Genomic DNA, 24,328 nt, shown 5'->3' with positions numbered 1-24,328 from the left:
TTGAAGTACTGCCTGGAATTAACTGTTTAAAGTATTTAGGTAATGAATGATTGAACAATATATATTCTGAATTAGAGGAGCAAGCATTTCAGAGTCTTCATTTTATCAGTTATTCATGGAGTTGTTTTTTTTTTTAATTAAAAACATGTTTACTTTATAGCTATGCGAGATTGAGAAAGAATTGTATAATGATTTTAAATTATGACCAGAATAGAAGGGTAACATTTTTAAGCATGTGTATTATCAGTCAGGTTAAATCATTTGTGTGCCTCTCAAAACTGAAACCTATAAAATGTAATCATCAATCCTTCTCCCTCTTTCACATCCAGCTTGGCGCACGTGAACATTTTACAGTTAATGTTCTGAACATTAATGCTTCTCCCCTTCTGTTTTCTCATTCTTGTGTCCTGTCTGGATAAAAGGTGGAAGGTGGTATTATTATAAAAGATGTAATGTAAATAAATTTCTTCATATGCATTGCTTTTCTGAACCCTTGCAAAGTTACGAGACTAGCTTATTAATCTCCTCCTAGCCTTGCTGGAGCTAGAGCTAGTTATCCATAACATAAATGGTGGGAGTGGGAGACAGAGTTTCGTTTTGGTGTTTTTTTTTTTTTTGTCACATCTTCAGGCAGAGTCATGTAGTCAGCTTCTTGCAATAGCTTGGACACCTTCAAGAAACGGTGGATACTGTAGTGTGTGAGTTGAGGAATTGCTTGCTGTAGCCTTCTTTTCCCTTATTTCAGTTTTTGACTTCTGACTGTTACTCTTGATTTTCTGTTCAGTTAATTGTATAAGGAACAATTGTACAATTTGTATAATTTAATCCTTTTTCTTCTACTCTGAGGAGTCCAGAACTTTCTAAAGAAGTTGCTCTGTAGCTTTTGATCATTCTAGTTCCCTTTTCTGTATTTTTTTCTTCAGTTCTTGTGTGTGTGGTATGCTTTAAATTCCTGATATAATTATGCCTGTCAATCGTGTATGTTTCACTATGTTGTCTGAAAAATGGTAAGACAGAATCCAGGTAAAGCAAAAGCATGTAAAATGTGTAAAGGGCATAAAAATGCATAATAGATGCATTCTTAACAACCTCAGCTCCTCACATAATCACCATTTTTTTCTCTTTTCTACAGTATATGTTAGTACTGAGATGATTGGTATGAATGTAGATCTGTATTCAAATCTGAGCTTGCTGGTGTGGACCCAGACTGGTTTTCTTAGCAGCTATGCTCTTTATCTGTTGCTGGCATTAACCTTGTATTTCATTAGATGTACGAAGTGGAAGAGGCTGTTCAATGCTGTATTATCCTGGTCTTTCATTTACTGCTGTATTGCAGTGTCCAAACTTTATGCTGAATAAAGCCATATCAGCTTCATCGTGGCTCATGCATTGCACTTTTCAAAGCGTCTGAGAGTTTTCCAAAGATTCAGTTGAAGTTATATTCACAACAGTTCTGTGAGGAGAAAGTTGGTAGTCATCTTTACTGAGAGAACGAAAGCACGCGGATTAAGATCATTGTTTAGAAGAATGTCCTTTTAATTTTTTTGACTTAACATATGACCAAATATTATCCAGCTGCTGTATCTAGGATCAAATTCTTTAAGGGGTGATCAGCTCTGCTTTTTCATGTTTGTTTTAGTAATTTTCTGTGCTTCAAGAGAAAAATTGGGTTTATTTCTTAAGAATGCAACTCATTTATTTATTTTGCAAAACATTTTTAATTTCTTACTTTAGAAATTCAGATTCTGTTAGTTCAAAAGTGTGAAAATACTATACAAAAAGTAAAAACTGAATTATTGAGAATGATCTCTGTATCCAGAGGAACATAGTGAAAAAAAAATCGGAATCTGTTACCTTTATAAATTACTACCTTTTCAGGAGGATATAAATAGCAAGATTCCTATTTCTTTGTTGAAATAGAGATGCCTGAATGACTAATGTTCCTTAAATTACTAGAAAAAAACAAACTTCAAGTAAAGCTTTTTAAATAGCTTTCATGTACCATCATAATACCCAAAGAATGTTAGTCCACTTCTTAAAAACAAAACAAAAAAACCCCCAAAATGAAGTGTGCACTAACAGAAGTAGCTTAACTACCAGTGTACAGTCTGATTTTGTACTTAATATCGATCTTTTGGGTAGCATTGACTCTTGTATTTAAAGATTAGATACAGCATTTAAGTCAGGAAGTGCCTTCTCTCAGAATGAATTTAACTTTAAACACAAAGAATTAAACTCCATGGTAACCAAATGGATGCATTTTATCAGTTCTGATGTATTGCTGTCTGAATGTGAATGCTAAATTTTTGAGATCACTTTTTTATTTGAAGGACAGGGAAAGGCTACTGAAAGAACTCGAACAAATGCAGAATATGGATCGGATGCACAGAAAACGGGTTGTAGCACAGATGCCACCTCAGCTGTTTGTACCTGCATACAAACGAATGGAAATAAAAGATGACTGGCAGAGGGAATTGGAGTTTGCATTTGAAGACATGTATAATGAAGACAGGAGTAAGTTACTTGTTGGATGTCCTTAATCCAGTATCCCAGTAGAGATGGGACTGTTGCAGCTCTCTGTTACCCCCATCTGGATACCTCCAGTAACTGGCCTTAGATAGTCATTCTCTCCAGTAACTAGCCCAGGACCCCCTAGCCTTCTAGTTACCTTGCACCCCCACATAGACTTGCTACTTAAAATACGTAAAATGGGTTCCCCTAGTAACTGTCTTTTGACACTCAATCTAGCCGGCAGCTGACCTTGGATCCTTGGTCTCCAGATGCTGGTACTTGGGCGTGTAAACCTTTGATTTGTGGTCCCCACACCAGTTGCTGACACTTAGACCTCCATACACTCATGCACACAGAATGGAGAGTTCCTCACCCAGGACAGTGGCTATTAAGAGGAATCAGTGCGTGTAAAACCTAGATGATGGAGCTGATTGGTCTTCTGTTATAGCCCAGGGAGCAGCTGGGTCAGGGTGCTCTATCTTTCTGATTAGGTTATTGGGGTCCTCCTGCTTGTCATTGTTTCTGTGCACTACTTTGTGCATGTGGAGACAAGGCTTTTATCACATAATCTTTTAGTTTGAAGAATTTAGCATATGCCAATGAAACCACTGTAGAATCCTGAATTCAATACATGGCTAAAGAACTAGTCTCAACTTTGCAAGTCTTGTATTTTGAAAAAAAATAGGATTAAATCTCTTCTGAAGCAACTGTTGATGTTGGAACTTCTTAGGAATTTGTATAAGTGTAATCTTGTAATGTTGTTTTGTTTTCTTTATTCCAAATGGCTGTTTTATGTGGTTGTTTTCCTTTAATTAGAAATGAAAGGAGACCTGATCTTGCAATTTGAGCCACAACCTTTACCAGACCCTTCTGACAGATCTCAAGACAATGAACTTGATATCACTTTGGACCCAGAATCTACTTGTGACACTGGACAAGAATTGAGAGAGGTGGTAGAAGAGGAAGTTCCTAATGAATCAGAAAGTAAAACTTTTAACTTAAAACTTTTTGGATTCATAGTAGAAAATAAATTATAGTATAACATGTCAATTAGATAAACAAGATTGAATTTAAATTACTAAATGTTTCAATGACTATGAAATATTCTAGTACTAAATGGTTTATGATGTTTATCAAGGATGATAATAGTCTAACAAATTTTAATTAAAATTTGAAATGCGATTTTTTTCTAGGATATCTGTTTATTATGCTGAGAATATTTCTTTTTTTCTGTAAAACTATACTGTCAGTAGCTATAATGGTTATGTGTAGTTAGTGTAAATTATGGGATGAAGCTAGTATATAAACTTTTATTTTTGATTTGTTTTGAAATATTTTGAAGTTGAAGCTTGACTTTGTTTGAAAGTTACCTATCGTCTATGCTTTATGTTCAGGTTCATGATTGAATTTCCTCAGCTTGCGAGTAAGCTGCTGCTGCAGTGCATGTGTATGTACTGTCTGCTTGTGGCATGTGCAGGGTAACATAGCATGAACAAGAAGTGTCTTAATGAACTTTGCTCCTTTGCCAAGCATTTCTGCCACATCTGTTTCTTGGCACTATCCATTTTTGGCCAATGCGTGACGGATTGTGCTGCTAGTGCTAATACAATAGTCAGCGCAGGAATATACAGGCAAAAATGAAAGGGGAGAAAGTACTGCCTCTTTCTTCAACAGTATAGGCTAGGTTTAATTTTTGGATGTAAAACGCTGTTTAGCTTAGCCCTCCTTTTTATACTGTGCCAAGTCAAATTACTGCTCACCTCTTCCATGTAAGAAAAATAATTTGTTAAGCTTTGAAAACTTGATAATGTTCCTGAGCTATTTGTCCAACTGCGTAAATAGTTAAAGGAATTAGTAAGTGTTTTCTGGAGTTTTATAACATGATGATCATACCCAAAACTAAAAGTATGTATTCTTCATAGATCATGAAGAGAGAAAAATTCACCAACCTCAGTCAAAACATGCCTTAAAGAAGTTGTTGAACAAAATTAGAAGCCAAAAAGAGGAGCAGACATCAAAAAGTGAGAGAGAGTGTCGAAGTGAAATTGAGACTATTGAATCAGGCACAATTGCTAGTGAAGAGAGACGATTATGTGATTTGGAACGTACTGATGAACAACATAAAAATTCAGTATCTGAAACCAAAGGTATGTAGTACATACTTGCCTCAGAACTTGTTGTTTGGGTACAAAGACCTATGCAAGTGGAGTACAGTAAAGCTATTCAATGAATTTTTAATGTAGTTTCACTGTGTTGCCAGAAAGCAAATACAGTTCTCTTCTTCCTACCCCCTGTGCCTTGTGTTTTATTGAAACAGTAAATTGGAGAGGCTTTTGGTTTTTTGTCTGCCTTGGCCATAAAGATCTCCAAAATACCTTTGCGTCTTGGAATTCTCTAAATTTTAGTCACACATAGCGCTGCTGTACTTTAATAGATGTTTGCTTCCAGGAGTGCTTTTTTTCAGTGCAGAACTGGGCATTAAAGCTGCATACCAGTTGACCTGGAAAAGTTATGAGCTTCAGAGATTCATAACTGGAAGTGTTCAAGACAAAAGGGTGTCTGAAATCCTGTAATTTTTTTAACCAGATCTAGCAATTTACTTCAGTCATGTGCACATGGATACACCTGCATAATTTGTGGGCATTGCAGAATGCTGAATGGGTAGAAACAAGTGTTTAGCTTGCCTTTACCAGAGAGGAAGATGTGCTGATATTTTAAGTATTGGATGAATATTTGCTTTTTGTGCAATAGCCAGCTGTTAGATCACTTGCTAGCAGAATTCTAGTTGTAGAATGAAACATTGATCATTCTTCAAAATAATCTTGCTAATTTAGCTACTGAATAAGCTGGGTAGAAGCAATCTTCCATCCTTTTGGAGATAGGTCATCTTGTATATCAAAGGCACATAGTAAAGGGCAAGGACTTAAATAACACAAAAATCTGATTCTGCAGCTCACTGAGACAGGCAGAGTGGGTTGTAGATGGAAATATTTTCAAGAGCTGTTAATGCATTTTGTTTAGAGAGGTTACAACAGTGTGAAGGAAGACATAAGAAAGCTCCGAGGCCTGGCCCTTTGAAAGGCAACCACTACTGCCTTCTCTGTAGGAACTGAAAATAGAGGAAAATAGTAATTTCTAGAATAATGTTTTATGAATTCAGTAACAGAAGTTGTTTCCAAGCTAAAGTTTTAATGCTTCAGGTAATAGTCATATGCTTTCAAGTTTCAATGTGAGCAATTCTGTCCTTTCTGACTGGATTTACAGTTAAATAACGTGTATATCTTAGACTCCATGGAAATGTTGGAAGATAAAGTTTTAGCTGAAAATTCTGTTCTAATTCATCCTCGGGAACAAGCAGCTAAAATTAGAATGGAAGAGGAAAGACAAAAATGGGTAAATGTATATATCTTTTTTTCTTTCTCAGTTAAGAGCGCTGATTAACTGATTTACAGAAAAATGATAAAATTCTTCAGCTTATAAAACAGTTATAGTTCTTTTTAACATGCTTGTAATTTTTACATAAATTCTTGCTGTAATATTTTCTATGCTTAACCTGTGTATTGTCAACTTTTTTTAATCACTGAACTCTAGCTGGAGCTTAGAACAGTGTGGAGAAAAACTGCTTTTTAAAACCTAACATCTGCTATAGGCAAGGGATGCTACCCTATGAAAATATTAAAATCCTGATTGTGGCTTAATACACTTGCTTTAGGGAAGATGCTAGTCAACAATACACAATCATGTGAAAATGTTAAGCCTGCGTAACAACATGGTAAGGTTTGTGTTGTTGTCTAGAGTGTTGATAGAAAAAAGCTTTCAAACCTTGAATATTGTGTTTCCTAGTTACTTAAAAAAAAATGCAGAAACTTTTGTGTCTTTCTGAATGCTGTATTCATTATATTTAGATAAGTTTGTATAAGACTTTGTTATTTCATAGTATTCTAGAAATTTAGAAATTTACAACTTTTTATGTGGAGATTCATCATTTTTTAAAAAAACAAAATGCAGGTCTTAATGCAGCCTTCAACTGTAGAGTTAAAATTCAGCAAGTCAGGAAATGTGAGGTTTGATTTTTTTGTTGTTGTTTTTTTTTGTTTGTTTGTTTTGTTCTAGCAGAAAAATGCAGTAGATTCTCCCTGAAAGTATGACTACTTTCTTTAACAGCAATTTTCTCCCACTCCTTACCCCCAGGTATAGGTCGCTAGGTTCACATAACAACTTTCAGGCTGAACTTTTTATCAGATTGCTGTTTCTCTTGTCCTCATCGTGGCTGCTATGCTGCAGGTATTCAGTAATACTTTAGCAACAGCAGTCTAATTATCTTACACTACATATATGAAATAGCTGTCTGATGTTAACAGAGCCTGAGTTTGTATTCCTTGGCAAACTAGGTATAAATATTTACAGGTAGATGCACAAAAGGTGTCAATTATTTGTTTTTGATGAGTGATGGTAGCTGCACAAGTGAAGCTCATAAGTGACTATTCAGTGTGTCTCAGTCACTTTAGGGCAAGCATATTAATGTCTGTTGTTCAGTTCATCTTTGCTGGTACTTCGAAATTTTTTAACTTCCTTTCCAAAAGGTGTGTGCTGTTGCTATACCTGGATACAATAGTGATTTGTAACTAATCAGTAGCTTGGAAAATAAAAATAAGCAAACCACTTTGGAGATTCGTGGTGTGCTTTAAGTTGTTTATATATTAGCTATTTCATAAATACTGTGAGACTTATTCACATTTAAGTGCTTTGAACTTCTGATGAAAAACTCCATAAAATGCAAAACGGACTTCCAAATTCAATCTGAAGAGGAGGATATTTTTGCAGTCTCTAGAAAATGTAATGCATCTTCAATGCTTAGAATCTGATTTTTATCCATTCTATTAATTTGATAGTAGATAACTGCAATAATGAATATGTAGTATAATGTTTTGTATTCATGGGCTATTAGGAATATCTAGCCAGCCAAATAAACTTTTCTAAGCTTTGAAACTATTTTTGTAAAAGCCTCTTAGAGTTGGGAAATGCCTTTTACAATAGAAATTTTATTGTAATTTGTGACAAACTTTTTTTTTGTCATTCAGTTCTGGAGATTCATCCTCCTTTCTTTTCAATAGAATAAGCAAATAGAGCAACAGAAATTGGAACAGCTGGCCTTGCTTAAACAAATTGAGGAGAACAGAGCACGTCTGGAAGCTGATTTTCTGAAGATTCAAATGCAACACTGTTTGGAAGAGGTTAATAAAAAAGAAAAAGAGGAGAAAGATCAGCTGGTCCAAAGCAGCAACAGTCCTTTCACAGACCAGCAGAAAGAAGGGGAACATGAGGTGAAGTATCTTAAGTGTTTCTTCTTTTATTTATTTATTAATAAAAACTCAGAGAGCAAATTCCAAGTTTTAAATTCTAACAATCAAGAGTTTATTCTTGATTCTTAGGCCATAAGTCAGAAGTTCCTCCATACAAAAGCTGCCTTTCGGCTGAAGTAAGGCATTTATTTCATGTGCTGCTGCTGGGCTTTGGATATTAGGTTATCTCTGCATAGTCCTAGAGACAGTATATCTGTACAAAGCACACATTGGTAAAATCTGATTGGAGTCATCTAATGGTTATGCATGTACATGTATCCTTCTTGATCAAGGGAAAAAAATCTTTAAAAAGTCTACCTTTTTTCTTTTGTCTAAATCTCAAACACTATCTATTTCAAGAAGAGGCATTCATTGAGGAAAGTAATCTTTATATAAAATCTTGAATCACTTGTACAGCCTGTACTCCAATAATCTTTTTTCCTTATAAAGGCAGCTATGTTGTATCATGGTTTCCTTAGTTTGCTACTGGGCATGTTTACCTCTCTGAGCTAAGCTACTGTAAGCACTATCAACTTTCATGGTGATTTCCAATGGGAGAGTGAAGCAGTAGGCAATCTGTTCCAGAACCTGCTCTAACTTCATTGCTTCGGGCTGAAACCCCACAGGCTTCAAACAGTGATGTAGAGTACCTTCTATAGGCTTAGGAGGAGCAGTAACATATTGTTAAAGATGAATGTTGCTCCATAGTTTTCTGTGAATTATTTGCATATTTTCACTTAGAGTTGTTTAATTTTAAATAGACTGAAACTACTACTGTGTCAAAAACTGGAAGTCCTAGAGAAGCCAGTCATTTGCAGATGATTCGTAGTTATCAGCAACGTCTTCTACAGCAAAGCAGGTAAACTTCATTATAAAATGGAAGTCTAAGTTGACAATTTCAAAACAATTTTGAAATGACTTAATTATTGAAATTGTTGTTTATCTTTGTGATGCTTAAGCTGGATGTGTGCTTTTGTTCTTTTTAGGCTGCACAAACGGACTGTTGAAGAGGCTAGAAAGTGTCTGCAGGAGTATCAGAATAAATTGAAGCAAAGATATTCAAGTACTCCTGTCACACCTATAAGTTCTGTGGAAACAAAATCAGTTAATTTAAAGTCTACCTCAGAACCTGTGCTACAGAAGCAAGGAGTACATCCAATACAATGCCAGTTGTCTGAACAAGTTAGTACACAAGAACATAGCCAGTCACTACCTGTTTTTTCAGGAACACCACATGTGTCGGAAGAAACATCTGCACAGAAATATGAAGAGCAAATACATGATGTTTGTCCTGGAAGACATGTGCAATTTTTAGAAACATCAAAATTGAATCAAGGAGTGTTTCACTTGCCATATAGCTCTCCTTCACAGGAACAAATGGGAATGTTGGAAACCTCCAATACTCGAGTCAGAGATTCACCTCAGTTTCAGATACCATCAGGATTAGGCATGGCTTTGCAAGATGTCCCCCCTGTCAGAATGCAACCAGAAGCCCGCGTACAACAGGTTAGATTTGTTTTGCCTGCAGAAAATTCCTCTGAGCCTTCAGGAACAGTTGAGTGTGATGGGGAGTCGTTATCTCGGAAGATGTCAAACCATCAAACAGAGACAGATGCTGTGGAAGAGCCTCCACAAAAAATACCTCTTTTGCCAGGAACAAATAGATCTTGGGTAGCTCAGGCAGCCTCAAGTGATTCTTCGGAGTACCAGCAGGGATCTGCAGAGAGCAACCTTAAAACAAGCTTTGAACAACCCCTGTCTCTTCTCCAGCCTCTGACTTTATCTCATGAAGAACTTAAAGCTCACAATGTTCAGGAGTTCTTGACATCAAAAAGTGGAGATGCATCTTTATTAAATTATTCTACTATACTGAATTTAAGGAACAGGGTGTTGGCCTCATCAGAGAGCATCCAAGCTCAGCAGAAGTATTTGAAAGAACTTCAAGAGCAACTAGATGCACAAAGAGAAGCTCTTCTTTCTAGACAAAAAATACAAGAACAACTACTTCTAAGGAAGCAGGATAAATTGAAAGAACAAATGCAGAGACAGCAAGAGGCTTTAAAAGAATTTCTGAACAAGCAGGTGTGCCTGATAAATGCAATGCTAGTAGGTGATCCAACTTAGAGTGCACTCTGCCAAATAGTAAAGTATCCCATGGAGTGTTGATACTTTAAGTCATTTACCAGAATGAAAATTTGAATTACAGCTTCTGATTTGTAAACAGTAGTTCTATTTCATGAGATCCAAAAGAGCTGTTTTGTTCAGTGTAACAGAAATTTTACAGAAACTTCTCTATGCTTGGTCTCTGAACATAATGTTCATTGAGGTAGTTACATTGTTTGAAATGCCATACAAGCAAGCATAGTTTTCTTCAGGTCTAGAAGTGCAGCTTATATGTAAAACAGCTCTTAAATTAAAAATCTTTAAATATCTCAAAGGGATATACTAAGCGTTTTGAACAGACCATTTAAAAAAAAATTAACTTTTAACATGCGCAGACTAGGAAATTGATTTGGCAGTTACACTCAGCTTGTACTTTTGCTTATTTTTGCATTTTTCTGTATTTCTTGTACTTACTTCTAAGGGAAAAACAAATTTAGTTTTTGAGTTGCAAGGTTATTCCTAAAGAAGCTTCTTCTGACCCTCTATTTTTGACTGAAGATATCTTAGAAAAATAACTATCTTCAGTCCTTGTCTCCTGATTTTGCAGTCTTCAGACAGCTAAAATGCATGGTGTCAGTAATGGAAAACAAAGCAGACTTTTCAAGAAATGTTTCTATTAAAAATACTGATTATTCTAATCTAATCTAGCAACAGCCTTGAATACATAGCTAATCAAGTATTACTAAATCAGGTTTGTAGAGCTAAGTGAAATACTTATCTGCCCAAATTTTTTTTGTAAAGTGAGTAAGTGTGTCTAGTACCTCACATATTTGAACTTATCTCTCAAAATATTCAATATTGTTGACACTCCATGGAATACCCAGAAAAGGTTGCTGATTTAATAAATGGATATAAGTATAATACTACATACGGTTGCTTTTTTTTTCTTTAAGGTAAGAGAGTTCAGTACAAATGAAGAAATGACACAGGCAAAAAAGCCCAACTGTCTGACTAACTTTTTGCAAGACTCGGAAAACTACCAGCAAATGAATTGTGATACAAGTGCCTTTCAGGAAGATGAAATGATTTCACAGTGCGTCAGTCCAGCTGGGCACACTGGTAAGGCTGTGTAACATTTTACATTAGGATAGTTTTTCTTATTTTTTCAATTGAGATGGAGTGCTCTTCCATCTCCCCAAGCTAATTTAATAGATAAATTATTGCAGTGTGCTAGGGGAATTTAAATCACAGAAATTCGTTTTACAGAGCAGCCTAAGAAGCTTGAATGTAAAGAACAGAAAAGGAGATCTTCCAAACCACCTCTGGCAAAAGTCAAGTTAGGGCTTGATTTGGAACAGCATGAGCTTAGTGTTATACCAGAAGTAGACACACCAAGAAGCTGCAACATTTCCTTTGCAGGTAATATATATATTAAATTCTTTGTCCTAAGAAATACAGGTTAGAGGGGAAAAAATCTATTCTTCAGAGTCTTTAAGATGATTATCATGAAATATTTGCTGATATTGCTACCTTTGCTGTGTCATAATTTTTATATTTGCTGATACTGTTGCCTTTACTGTGGCATAATTTTCTTTATATTCCAGAAAAATGCAAGTTATAGTTGCAGAAAGAGTATACTGTCAGGTGTATATGTCTAGAAAAACACAGTCAAAACACTCACTAAAAAGGAAATTCATCATAATTCCAGTACTTGTTTATTTTTTTCTTCTGTGTGATAAAGTGAGCAGGGCCTGTGTTAAAAATTCCTTTCAGAATAAAGATAATATATTCTGGATTCACTATTTAAAGTGAATGTAATTCATGCAGTTTAATTTGAGGATTTAATCAGATACTTGCAAATATATCAATTGAAAGGAGAAACATCAGAGCTGATGGAAGGGTATTTAAAGGCTTGGAGCACACCTAGAATGTGAGTGTGAAACTTTATAATTAAGGAGTTAGTATCAGGTGGCTACAGAGAAACTTTAAAAAGAGCTCTTTAATTTTTTCTTTTTTTTCAGTTACAAAGCACTCTTTAACAACTTCCAAGAATAACTAGCTATTAGCATTTTCTAAGTATACAATGCTTTATAATAATTCTCTGGAACCTTAAGCTTAAGACGTACAAGAAAATAATGTTTTCTAAATATGAACATATATTTTTCCCCTCTCCCAAGGAAGTCTCTTCACAGTTACAATTCTAGGCATATTTTAGGAAGTTTTAGTGTTGTGCCAGTGTTTTTAAAAGAGTAAGCAGAACAACCCGAGTAATTACAGGCCTGTCAGGGTGGCATTGATCTTGAGCAGAATAACGAAACAGCTGATATGGGACTTTTTCTTAATTAAAGAAAAGTAATTAATGCTAGTCAGCATCATTTTGTATAGGATAATTCTTGTTAAACCAATTTGGTGTCTTGATTAGATAAAAAGTTCTGGTTGGTAAAGTGTTCGATTGAAATACATTTACCTTCTCAGAAGGTGTTTGACTTAGTATCACACATCTTAAACAAGATTAGTTTATTAGTACTTACCAAAGATTTTTTGACAAATTGCCCAATGGAATTCTAGAGTAGAGGATACTTATTTGGTGAGTAATCCCACTGTGATCCACAGGTGTGTTTATTCCTATGTTATCTAACCATTGGTCGTGGTAGAAGATAATAACTGAATTTGAGTTTTTAATGGGATTCCATGGTGAGAAGGGATTATTTTGATCTGTGGTTGTATAAATGAGAGAGATCTTGAACTAGAGCAGAAAAATTATATTGCCTCTGAATTTGGGAATGATGCAGTTGCTTCTGAAATGTGATACTTTGGTGTCATCAGTATTTCAAGCAGGATATTGCAAAAAAAAAAAGATATTTCAAAGAACAATGAGAATGACTTGAATTTAAAAATATGTTATCAAGAGAATTAGTAGAATTGGTTATGTTGAGATATTACAGTCTCAGTAAGCTCTCCGGGGGGGTGGATGGGGGGGATCTTATTATGACTTCTTCCTGGCTATTCAAAGAATGGAACTTACCATCTGTGAAATTACCAAAAGTTTTGGTGGATTTACTGTACAGAAAACATGTGAGTTGTTTGGGTTTCTGTTTTTTTTTTCTTTTTGAAAGAATCATTTAGTTTATTTAGAACTTCTCAAAAAGTAATTCTTATGAGCTGTGAAATTTGTCTGAACAGTTGTAATACAGAGGTTTTCATTTCTTGAATGGTTAACTGTATTAAAGTGGAGCATTCTACAAATTCACCAGATTATTTCTTTGGAACAGTACGTGCATCTTTAACATAATCTTTCGTGAGGTGCAAAACACTGCATTTCTTTACCTAAACTGATTACAGATGTTTTAAACTCAGATAAAACAGATTCTGCTGGTGGAGAATCTTCTCCCATTTCAACTGCTGGGGAGTTTGCATGTGTTAACTCTTACAGTCGTGCTCTTCATGAAGATGGCAGATTATCTGGGAGCATAACGAATTATGAAGAACAAATCTGTAGTGGAAGTCTAAGGGAAAGTGAACAGTCAAGTAGGCTATTAAAGATGCTGATGACTGAAAAGTCATACGATTCAGGTGAGCAAGTCTTCCTTCTTCTAGAGATTAAGCAAGTACCCTTAAAAATATTGCTGATTTTACTGCTATTTATTTTTGTGTCTGACCTGACTCATTAAAGATTGTGCTACACAATTTAAATACCATTTACCTTTAAGTGTGAAAAATAATGTTCTAATAAGCATTTGTCTTAAGGACTGAGTGGTTGATTTTTCTGATCTTTTACCATTTTAGTAATATATGTCAGTACTGGAGTGGACTTCCTTACCAGTCAACAATTGCTCATCCCAGGCACGTGCTTTTTATCTGTAATTAGTGGAGCTGCCGATAAGATGTTTTGCATCACCTGACTGCCTTGCTGTTTCAAACAAAATCCCATGCATGGGTAGGGAGCAAACAGCTGGAGAGTGCTGCAGAAGATGTGTTTTCCTGCTGAGGGAAGTACCTTCTGTCCAAACAGCTTGTGTGTGGTTTCAGCATCAGTTTCACCAGGTGGTTTTGAGCAGACTGGTGGTGCCATGACACATGGTACCCAATAACTCTTTGTATGGACAAAAGGCAAATTCATGCTTAAGCAGAACTCTGGAGTACTAAAGGGCTAATGTAGACACCCTCTGAAAGATCACCATATTTAAGAAATTGTTTAAAAATTACAGTTGAGACAAAAAGTAGGAGGCCAGTGTTAACCTTTGCTTAAAGAAACAGCATTGAAGGGATTGGCTGTTAGCTATGACTAAAAACATATTACAATAATGCAAGGATTACTTGAATTCTGATCTCTTCAGTGAAGAGCTTTTATCAGAGGTTGCACCTTTGAGGATAGGCCTTGTCCGTATGTGACAAAAGTACTCTGATTCCCCAAACAAGCAGTTGTTTCAGTTATCACAAATAAAGCAGTCTATAGATGGTCCAAATATTTTTTTATTATAGAGATGTTGAAACCTACTTGGTACTATGAATAGTTTAGCTGACTTATAAAAGGACAACGGTCTTAGACGAGCAAAGCAGTTGTCGGTTACTAAGAGTGTTTCAGTAGGTTATGTTGATGGGCTCATAAATAGGCGCTGAGGTATAAATCCTATTGTTTTCCTACTGCTTATAGAAACTAAGCTTGCCCCTCCAGTCTTGAAATAATGATGTAACCTGAAGGCTTCAATACTTTCAGTTGCATTTTGCTTTCATCTCTTTGAATTTCTTGCAGATGGAAATGCAGTGTATCTAGGTTGTAGCTGAAAGTGCATTCCCTGACTAGCTATCACTGTTACTCAACAGTGTTTGAAACACTGACTTAGGCAATTCAAAGTTTAATACAACATGATAGTATCTCTTGGTGAAGTAGGTGAAGAGTATCTGTCTGAAACAAATTTTATTAGAGCTGCAAAGAAGTCAATTCAGTAATTTTGTGTATATTTTTACAAGCAATACAGGTATATAGTATGCATCTCTTCATTGCTTGAAATGCTAATTCCTCCCCCCATCTTAAGATTTTATTTAGTGTGTTGATATCCTTTTTAATTTGACCAAAATTTAATGGGAAATGAAGTTGTTTTAAATAAGTGCATAAAAGCTTATTTCCTTTCAGTTGCTTCCTTCAATTCTCAGAACAGTCTTTTTGAAATGTGCATAATATTTACACTTAATTTATCATTAAAAGTCTTTCCTTAATAGTTGGAGAAAAGGCTTTTATTTGCCCAAGTTGTAGAAGCGTGGGCCAGATTGGCAGTTACTCAATTAATATAAAAATATCTTGCTATAGTGTCTTTTTTCATTAGTGATGTATAGACAGTGCAGTAGTTCCTTGTATGAGAGGATTAGGAAGCTTCATGTGAACATATATATTAAAAGAGATGAGGTGAGGAGAGATCCTGAATTACGTATTGAAGAGGGTTGTCCCCTTGAACAGTTCAAAGAATAACCAAAATACTGCCAGGAATATTTTCATTATAATTTGAAGGTTGTAAAGAACTTCATGGTATCTTCAATGACTAATTTGGTATCTTCAGCAGAAGAATCTTTAGAATGTGTTGGCATTTATTTTTGAAAAGGGTTAGTGTGCTTTTTAAGTGCATTTTAAGATGTAATTTAGGGTTTTAGTGGTGAACTTTTTTTTATACATGATTCTAACCAGACCATGTTTACAGTTGTGATATTGTGTTTTTAAGAGACATACTTGTACCTTTAAGTTTGTTCTCTAATGATGAAAACAAATGAGTGCTTTATGTGTGTGATTTGATCTTTGATGTGACATCCTTGATGGTTTCTACTTTTGATCAAATGGATATAGCTTTACAACCTAGGAGTTGAACTGCTCTTGTGATTACAAAACTATTAGATCTGGAAAATATATGAACATTATTAATAGGATTTGTGCAGAATAAAGTGTTAAAGATGATTTAAAAAAAAATAAGGTAAAAGTTGCGCAGGAGTTACACTGAGTCTTGTAAAGATAAACTTTGTAAATCTGCCTGGCTACTTTATTGATAAGTGTTTCCTTTTGAGATACAAGATTCGTCATTGAGTGATAGGCAAAATTATTTTGGAACTTCAGTAATTACCCTAGGTTTCTGTCACGCTTAATTAGTAACCATATTTCTTTCCTCCAAGTATTACAAGAGGAAAAATAATTTCAAGCTCCTCAAATTTGGAGGCAGACGTATCTGACTGTAAAGGCAGTCTTAAGGGCTTGCTTCTGGTGGGATGAGAATGAATCACTGCTATTGGTACCGAGTGGTCGCAAGTGCTACACAAACGGATTGGCCAAGCGGCAGGCCAGGAGGGACGGGTAACTGCTGAATTGATGCTGCAGTAGTAACCTCTGTGGTGGCACTGATTTGGGTTGCCCTCTTCTACCGTGCCACTGATGCCTTAAAAATGAGGTAGGAACTTAATGTCTTTAACTAAATTTGCCTGAAAAGTAATTTTAAAATGGGCCAATAGAGTACAAATTCTTAGAGAATTGCGGAGTAACACTGCAGATGAGGCAGGCAGAATCAGTTTGCAAACAGTCACTAGATTTGATATATACAGCTGCTTTCACAGTTCTGCCTTGTATACTGGTAAACTTTTCCCTCAGTATTCATCTTCAACAGTTCCCTTGAGCAGGGTTCCAGATGTGATAATCTTCATATGTTGCAAGCCTAAAGAGAGATATTCCATGTGTGGTAGGTTAGTCTGAATCAGGCAAAAATTTCAATTTATTTTTCTTAATCCTCAATATTTGTCTGTAATTCAGTATTGCAGCAGATTGTCTTATCCATTGTCAGTATAGCAAACTAGTGTGGAGTACATCTGTTGACATAAATCTGCTCTATTTGTATCCCTAGTTGAGTTTGAACCAATCCCTGTTTTTTCATTATCTTCACTGAGTGATTCATCGTTCAGGCTTTTATCTTCTAAATTGCACCCAAAAATAATTGCTGCTGTCTTACTGCGATTTATGCTTGAATAAATTGCATTCTCTATATTCCAGCCTCAATTTCTTAATATGAATTGTTTGTCCTGGTGTGGTGGCAAGGAGGTTAAGATATGGAGGTGCCATATAGAAGTCAGCTGTGCCCAAATAAGAATGTTGCGTTATGATTTTGGAGGGAGGAAGGGAAGAAGCAGCCTCCTTTATGAGCCACCAAATATTAGGGCTTTAAGGGTATTATAATAAACTCATGAAATCTGAGCATGTTTTATTTTAACTCTGAAATCAGTAATTTGGCTTATAGCATGAAATTACTACTATTCATCCCTTTTATTAATATCACAAGAACAATATACTTATTGTGTAGTAATAAAAGACATTTGTAGCATAGTTCTTCATAGAATTTAAATACAAGAGAGCGTTGGATGCTTTAATCTAATCTCTTCTGTATTGTAAATTATTACCTGCCACTCTGATAACCCTTTATCTGGCAAACTAAAGCATTTCTTTCAGAAGACTATCCAATCTTGATTTAGAGAGATCAAGAAATAGAGAACTCATTTTCTGTGGTAGCTTATTCCAGTATTCATTTTTCTAATCACACTTGAAAATAAATGCTCTCTTTCCTGATTCAGTATATCTGACAGCTATTTCTAATCACTGCTCCTTGTCTTGATTTTCTTGGAGTTTAAACATTTAGTATCTTATGTGTGCTCCAGTGGGGATATTTAAATGTCAAGAGATGACATGACTGCAGTTTTGCTGATTGAATTTTTTTTGCAAGGCCTCAGTCATTTTTGTGGTCCTCTCTAGCATGCTCATGTTCTGATCCAAAGAAGAGCAGACTTGCGCAGTGTTCCTAGTCTCATCTATACCCAGGGAGTTCTCTGTCACCGCGTCTTCCTCAGGCCTCTTCCTCCCCCCACCTCCCCAAGAATCTGAAGACTTTTGTCATATGCTTACAGAAAATGGATCAGAAACCAGTATTTTATGTTCTTGGTTTTATGATTTTACCTATCTTGGAACAGTGGTGTTTAGCAGACCAGCTTGGCAGGAGATTTGGATGATTTTTATGGTTGTACCGTTATTGTGGTTGTTTATCATTCTTTCAGTCGTCACATTTATTTGAAAATTCTATTGCCAATGCCTGTTTGGTTACTGATCAAAATGCCAGAAGTGATCAGAATCAGGCCCACTAGAAATTTCTGGAGAATTTGTTGCAGGATGAGGAGCCTGTTTGATATTTTTTCTTTATCCTTTACTTGAAGATCTGACAGTTAGCATTTAAGGTAAATAACACATTAAATGATGAATAGACTAACTTCTCTTTTTAATCTAAATGTATTTATTTTAGATGTTTCAATTCATTTCTTACGCTTTCTCCTGGGAAAGTACTGGATGACAGTGGCTGTATAAAACCTTAGATTTTTTTTTTCCTTTAAGTGATTTTCAAAATGTTTCATATTGATAGAGGTATATAGGTATCACATCATGTAGATTGTTATGTTGTCTTACAGAGGAAATACCTCCTGCTTTTTTTGTACCGTAGTAAAAATGGGACATTTAATTTCTCATTGGAAAATGGAGACTGAGTTTCAGTTTATATAAGCCAAAAATTACTGTTAGCAGATCTCACAAAGTTTTGTTAAGTCTAAAGGATAGAGCCTTTGAAATTTGAAATGTCTCTGCCATTAGCAGCCTCTATAGAACTGGGAGGAAACACTAACTGCTACTGCTTATTTTCAATTTCTACTTGATATTTAATGCTTCTTTTCTTGAAAATTATTACTGGAAATAATAATATTTATAGTTATTTGCTGCAGGAAATGTAATCTCAAATTTTACAAGAATTACCAAACTCTGAATGCACTTGTCAGCACTGAATAGAGAGATTACGTTTTTCTGGTGCTGCTAGCATGTCATTTTCCCCTGATACTGATCATTCTTATTTTTGCGTATAAGTGCATTATGGCAGAGATGATCCTACCAGTTCCTCAGTAGGAGTCATGCTGTAGTGAGATTTCAGTATTTGAGTTCTGTGGTCTGTTCTGTGCACTTTTCTTTGTAATCATCACCGTAGTAGAGAATAAAAGACCTTACCTCCTAACTCCACCAACTAAGTGGTTATGTTAACACTACAAAAGCTGTGTTACCTTCCGCAAAACATTCATTACTCCTTCTGCATACTCTGCAGAAAGCAGTCATGGTAATTAGAAATTGTCAAAAGGCTGTTAAGGAGAGTTGTTCTATTTACCAACTAAATTGATATAGTGCTACAGTGGAGCAGAAAGCATGTTAAGTTATAAAAAGAGGTAAGCATGGACAAAATCAATGTAGTGAAGATGGCAACAATAGAGTATTATTGCCATCTGGTGTTCAAATAAAATCGCTAACTCTGAACTCAAAGTTGTTTTCTATTCCTGACTGCTTCTGTTGCATTTGTATTCAGCCTGGTCCCAGGATTCTCATGCGGCTCAAAATTTGCCAGTTCTTGTTCCTGAAACTGGAAATGGAGTTGTAACACATACTGGACCATCATTCAGACTCTATAATACGGTCAGTCATATCAAAATAGCCACGCAACGTAATCTACTCTTTATTTCATGATGTATTTATCTGAAATATGAATATGAAGATAGTGTGCAAAAATGAAAGTGTACTATATCTTTGCCTTTAAGGATGTGCATGTTTGAGAATTGGATCTTGTATTTCCAGAATGCTCAAGAATATGTATAGATCTATTTTGTATCATAGGATAATTCAGGCTGGAAGGAACCTGGGGAGGTCTCTAGTTTAGCCTCCTGCTCACAGCAGTGTCAGTTGTGGGAGCAGACCAAGTTGCCATGGGATTTATCCAGTCAGGTCTTGAAAACTTTCGAGGATGGAGATTGCACAATCTCTGTGGACAACCTGTTCCAACATTTGATGGCCTTCCTGGTGGAAGGGTTGCTCCTTGTATTCAGTCTAAGCCTCCACTGTTTCAACTTAGGTCCATTGTCTCTCATCTTTCTGCCATGCAATGCTAAAGAACCTGGCTCCATCTTCTTGGTAACCTTGTAGGAACTGGCAGGCTGCTGTTCGGCCTGCCTCCTCCTAGCCATCTCTTCAGGCTGAACAAGCCCCCCTCCCCCAGTCTCTCCTCACACAGCAAGTGCTCTTGCTCTCTTGACCATATTGGTGGCCGTTTGCTGAACTCTTCCTATCTGATTGACATCTGTCTTGTATAAGGGGCTCAAGGCTAGATGCAGTACTGCTAGATGCAGTGTACCAAGTAAAAGGGATAATCACTGGCCTGGATCTGCTGGACATATTCCTGTTCATATAGCCCAGAATGCTCCCGGTGCTTATTACTGCCAGGGCATCCTGTGGGGTGATGCTCAACTTACTGTTGGCCAAAACACTCTAGAGGTTTTTTTTTGTTTTGTTTTGTTTTGTTTTGTTTTTTTTCCCTGAGCTCTTCCCCAGGCAGTTTGTCTCCGGCCTTGACTGTGTCAGGTGATTCCTTCTTCCCGTGTGCGGGACTTAGCATTTGTCCTTGCTGAGTTTATATTGTTCCTGGAGGCCCCTTCTCCAGACTGATGAGGTCTCTCTGGATGCCTGCGGTGCCCTCAAACGTTTCAGCTGGTTCACTCTCCCTTCCCCAACTTGATGTCCTCTGCAAACCTGAGTGTACTGTCACCTCTTCCAGATCATTGCCAACAGTGTTAAACGGAACAGGTCTCTGGATAGACCCTTGTGGTACCCCCATTTGTTCCTGCCTCAAGGTAGAGCATGACCCATTAATCACTACCCTCTGACCCTGATTGTTCAGCCAGGTTTTTTCCATCTGGTTGTTCATCCATGCAGATTGTAACATCCAAACTCAGATATGATGATGTTTGTGGGAGAGGGTGTTGAAAGCCTTGCCAAAATGAAGGTAAATGATATCTAGTGCTCTTACATCATCTGTAGATCCAGTCATTTTATTGGTAGATGAAAGTAGTATTTAGGAAGTAGTGTGTTTGTACTTATAGGTAGGTTATAATTTTAAAAGGCTGGATTTCTTAGATTGTCTTTTTTTTTAATCTTTTAATTCAAAGATAGGGAAGAAGCGTGTACACATTCTTCATCCCTGTAAACTCAGAAGTATAAGAACCCCTTTCCATGCTTTATCTGTAGAGCTTATCCTGAAAACTAAGGAAGCTAATATTTTAGTGTATTTTCTGGATACTTATAGTCATAAAACAAAGCAGAATTAAGACAAGCTTAAGTCCATCTCCTGTATGCAAAAGGCAGTCTTGTAAATAAATACTTGTGAAATTTTGGAGTCTTTCAAGAATTGCATCTATATTCCTCTGAGATCTACAATTCTACTGAAGTGGATCTGTGATGAGAAATAGCCAAATCTGACCACCAGAAGATAAACTAATCTTCCAGGTGTTATGATTTGTACACATTTCTGAGAAGCTTATTAAGAGTGTGTGTGTGTGTGTGTTTGTGTTTTGGAGGGTGGGGGGAGGGAGATATCTGAGACTGGATGTGAATGTGTTGTACTGAGCAATGATGAATGTGTATTTGCCTGACTATTAAAAAAAAAAAAAAAAAATGAAGGCTTCTACACTTGAACTGAGCTCAGAATAAAATGTTTAGTTTTTCCAGGTTTGAACTATGGACAACTGAATATATATGTTACTTCTTCCCTAGGAAATACTTTCTAAAGTAGTATCCACAAACTCGGGTTCAGAAGCTTTCATGGAAGGGGCACCTTGTGATTTGTCTTCAACAATTTCCACTGGAAGCTTTTTGACTAGTGAAACATTGGATACAAGCCCTATTGACACTGGTAAACTTTTTTTCCTCCTTTTCTAAATAGAAAATTGTGTGTTCTCTTTACCTTGCTTTATAGGAGAATGGATCTAACTCACTGAGCATAAGTTCTGATAAAGATTAGTAAGGAACTTCATGTAAAAATAGCTAATGCCCTGCAGAGTAGAGTGTAACTGAAATGCACACAGTCTTTGCTTGTGATTTTTAACTTCTATAATTTAACCAATAGCATAACGACTTTGACAAAGGACATTTTGAGACTTAGTCAGCAACTATAACACTGAAAATTTTTAGGTGGCAGATTTTTAGGAATTTTGACCCCCAGAAGAGAGTAATATAAGTTTTCTAATCAGTATAGAATGTAGATTATTGCAGAGCTGTAATTGTTGTGTTGCTTCTAAGAGTATTATTCTGATATCTGCTGAAGTGCCACCACAGTAATTAAAAGTTTTAATAACTTATTTTTGAAAATAATGTCATTTAAATGTCACATTGATGTCAATAATTTTCTGGGGAATATATGTTCATATCCTTTTTTTGCTTGCAGTCTGTCTCTTGACCTTAACCTATTTTCTTATAAAACACAAAAATATTATTTTTATAATTAATTCCTCTATATATCAAGCATTATCACTTAGGAACATGAGAGCTGCATGTGATAGTGACTGTATTGTGAGACCTGTGGTTTTATTTACTTGAAGTCTTTTGGTTAAAATGTTAATACTGTGTTAATCTCACTTGTGTCTGATCTTGCATACACTTACATATGCATGAGTTATTCTATATTTATAAATCATTTTTTAAAGATGATAGTTCTTGAGCTACTGAAATCTCAACCTCTTTTGACTTTAATCTTCTAAAATGGTAACTTTCTTCATTGTATGCTTCCTAATTCAGGTGACAAATCTGTGTGTAACTGACATAAAGCAAAAATAAGCTCTTAGAACATTTGCTATTACTTGCAGCTTTTTTATTAGTGACTAGTTGTGAAAAAATTTCCCTAACATTTCAGTTGCTCAGTGCCTGAATAAATTTTTTGAGGCTAGCTGTATTTTTATGTTACGCTGGGTGGTTTATACTTGATTTTTCTGATAGCTTTGTGGAATTCTTCAGGTATATAGATAAAGGTGGTTGTGGCACTAAACTCAGTATTCTTGATCTCTCAGATTTCTTGTGTGATATTTGGCAATTTCTATTCAAGAATGAAAAAAGCTATTGTGTTATGTTGTAAAGATGCCTGCCTGAGATCAGATTAGAGGATTGACATATTTATATGCAGTGGCAATGGGAAACATAAATATGCTAGCTAGTGTAAAATAAATATTAGTAATCTTCTGATTTCAGTATTTCCTAAGACTGATCCTCTAAAATGGGTAAATTTAACCAAGTGTGATATAATTAGGTATTACTAACTTAGATTAGTAGAAATTCATGGTAAGGTTTGTAGAAGAATTGACAGGAGAGAGTTAAAGAAACAAAACCCTAAAGCTGTTAAGAGTATTTTGGGATATGAATCAGTGTCTTTTCATATGAGTTTATGCAAGTGGCTTATATGCAAAACTGTCAACTTCTGGCTTTTTATTTCAGGATTGTCTTCTGGCAGCACAGAAGTTCGAATTTTCAGAGAAATGGCAAGCCACCCTTGGAACTCCTTAGTGCCTGTTAACATGCAGCAGAGGCAAGAGGATCTTTCTGGAGCATCTGGAGATTTAAATATTTCATCTCAAGACAATACTCCTTTCCAAGGCAATTACCATTTTAGTGTGTTATATTCTCATTATATAGAATGAGAAAGAGCTTAGTCGGGGTTATATGTTAGCCTTAGTTATTTATGTTCAGCTTACATTTTATAGCCAGTGAGGATTCTACAGAAGACATCACTTCCTTTAATAGCATTCTTCATCCTGTGCTCGCGCTCTCTCTCTCGCTCTCCTCCCTCCCCTTCTAAAATTTGTCCGTACTGCATAATGTAGTAAAACAAAAGAAAATCTGATCAGGTATCTGTCTGCTCAAAGCCTAGTTTTGTGCAGCTTCTGCTTCTATGGTTAGTTTTTTTTTTTTTTTTAATCTGTGCTTATCACTTTATATATAAAAGTGCAGTGTGTATGTATATATATACATACATATGTATGTATGCCCAAAGTGGATGGTAAACTCCATTCTAGAGAGGTCATGCATAGCACAGAATCACAATCAGGAAGGTACAGACAGTAGTATTTTATTATTCAGATAGGATCACGTAATTGATGAAACACCAACTGACAAACTAGCGTGAATTTTCTATCATGTAGAAAAAGGTGGTGGTGATTCATGAAATTATTAGCTATCACACAGCTAACTCCAGTATTTAATTTGAACCACTTTCTCATCATCATACAATTTTACAATAATCTAGATCAGGAAGTAACTCTGGATATGCAGTTCAAATTGTCCTTCCCACCTGAAACAGAGCCAACTTGGAAAGTTAGTTAAGGCCTTGTCCATTCAAGTTAAGAAATCGCCATCCTTGGAGGTATTCAGACCTCCCTGGGCAACTTGGTTAACCAGCTTCAGGGTGATTTTTTTTTTTCTTTACATCTAACAAGAATTTGTGTTCCAGCTTCTG

General features: G+C 35.8%; 1 protein-coding gene and 1 non-coding gene across 8 annotated transcripts in view; both read left to right on the top strand.

The window, feature by feature from the left end:
* Positions 1-24,328, top strand: part of CEP295 (centrosomal protein 295) — a 47,143-nt gene that overhangs the window by 12,386 nt on the left and 10,429 nt on the right. For 3 of the 7 annotated variants that reach the window (XM_062567332.1, XM_062567331.1, XM_062567337.1), the window contains exons 7-19: positions 2,331-2,514; positions 3,328-3,495; positions 4,434-4,658; positions 5,798-5,904; positions 7,626-7,835; positions 8,615-8,712; positions 8,840-9,935; positions 10,910-11,075; positions 11,223-11,375; positions 13,299-13,529; positions 19,367-19,473; positions 21,601-21,739; positions 23,311-23,484. In XM_062567332.1, the coding sequence (XP_062423316.1) occupies positions 2,331-2,514; positions 3,328-3,495; positions 4,434-4,658; positions 5,798-5,904; positions 7,626-7,835; positions 8,615-8,712; positions 8,840-9,935; positions 10,910-11,075; positions 11,223-11,375; positions 13,299-13,529; positions 19,367-19,473; positions 21,601-21,739; positions 23,311-23,484 (3,058 nt within the window). The remainder of the gene's footprint in view (positions 1-2,330; positions 2,515-3,327; positions 3,496-4,433; positions 4,659-5,797; positions 5,905-7,625; positions 7,836-8,614; positions 8,713-8,839; positions 9,936-10,909; positions 11,076-11,222; positions 11,376-13,298; positions 13,530-19,366; positions 19,474-21,600; positions 21,740-23,310; positions 23,485-24,328) is intronic. The other 4 variants (XM_062567335.1, XM_062567334.1, XM_062567333.1 and 1 more) reach the window with 4 other exon arrangements.
* Positions 21,278-21,361, top strand: LOC134135789 (small nucleolar RNA U2-19). The gene has a single exon (XR_009957374.1). It is a non-coding gene; the product is annotated as a small nucleolar RNA U2-19 (small nucleolar RNA).

The sequence above is a fragment of the Rhea pennata genome, chromosome 1, assembly GCF_028389875.1.
Source record: "Rhea pennata isolate bPtePen1 chromosome 1, bPtePen1.pri, whole genome shotgun sequence".
Lineage (NCBI taxonomy): Eukaryota > Metazoa > Chordata > Aves > Rheiformes > Rheidae > Rhea > Rhea pennata.
This window is presented reverse-complemented; position numbering and strand designations above follow the sequence as displayed.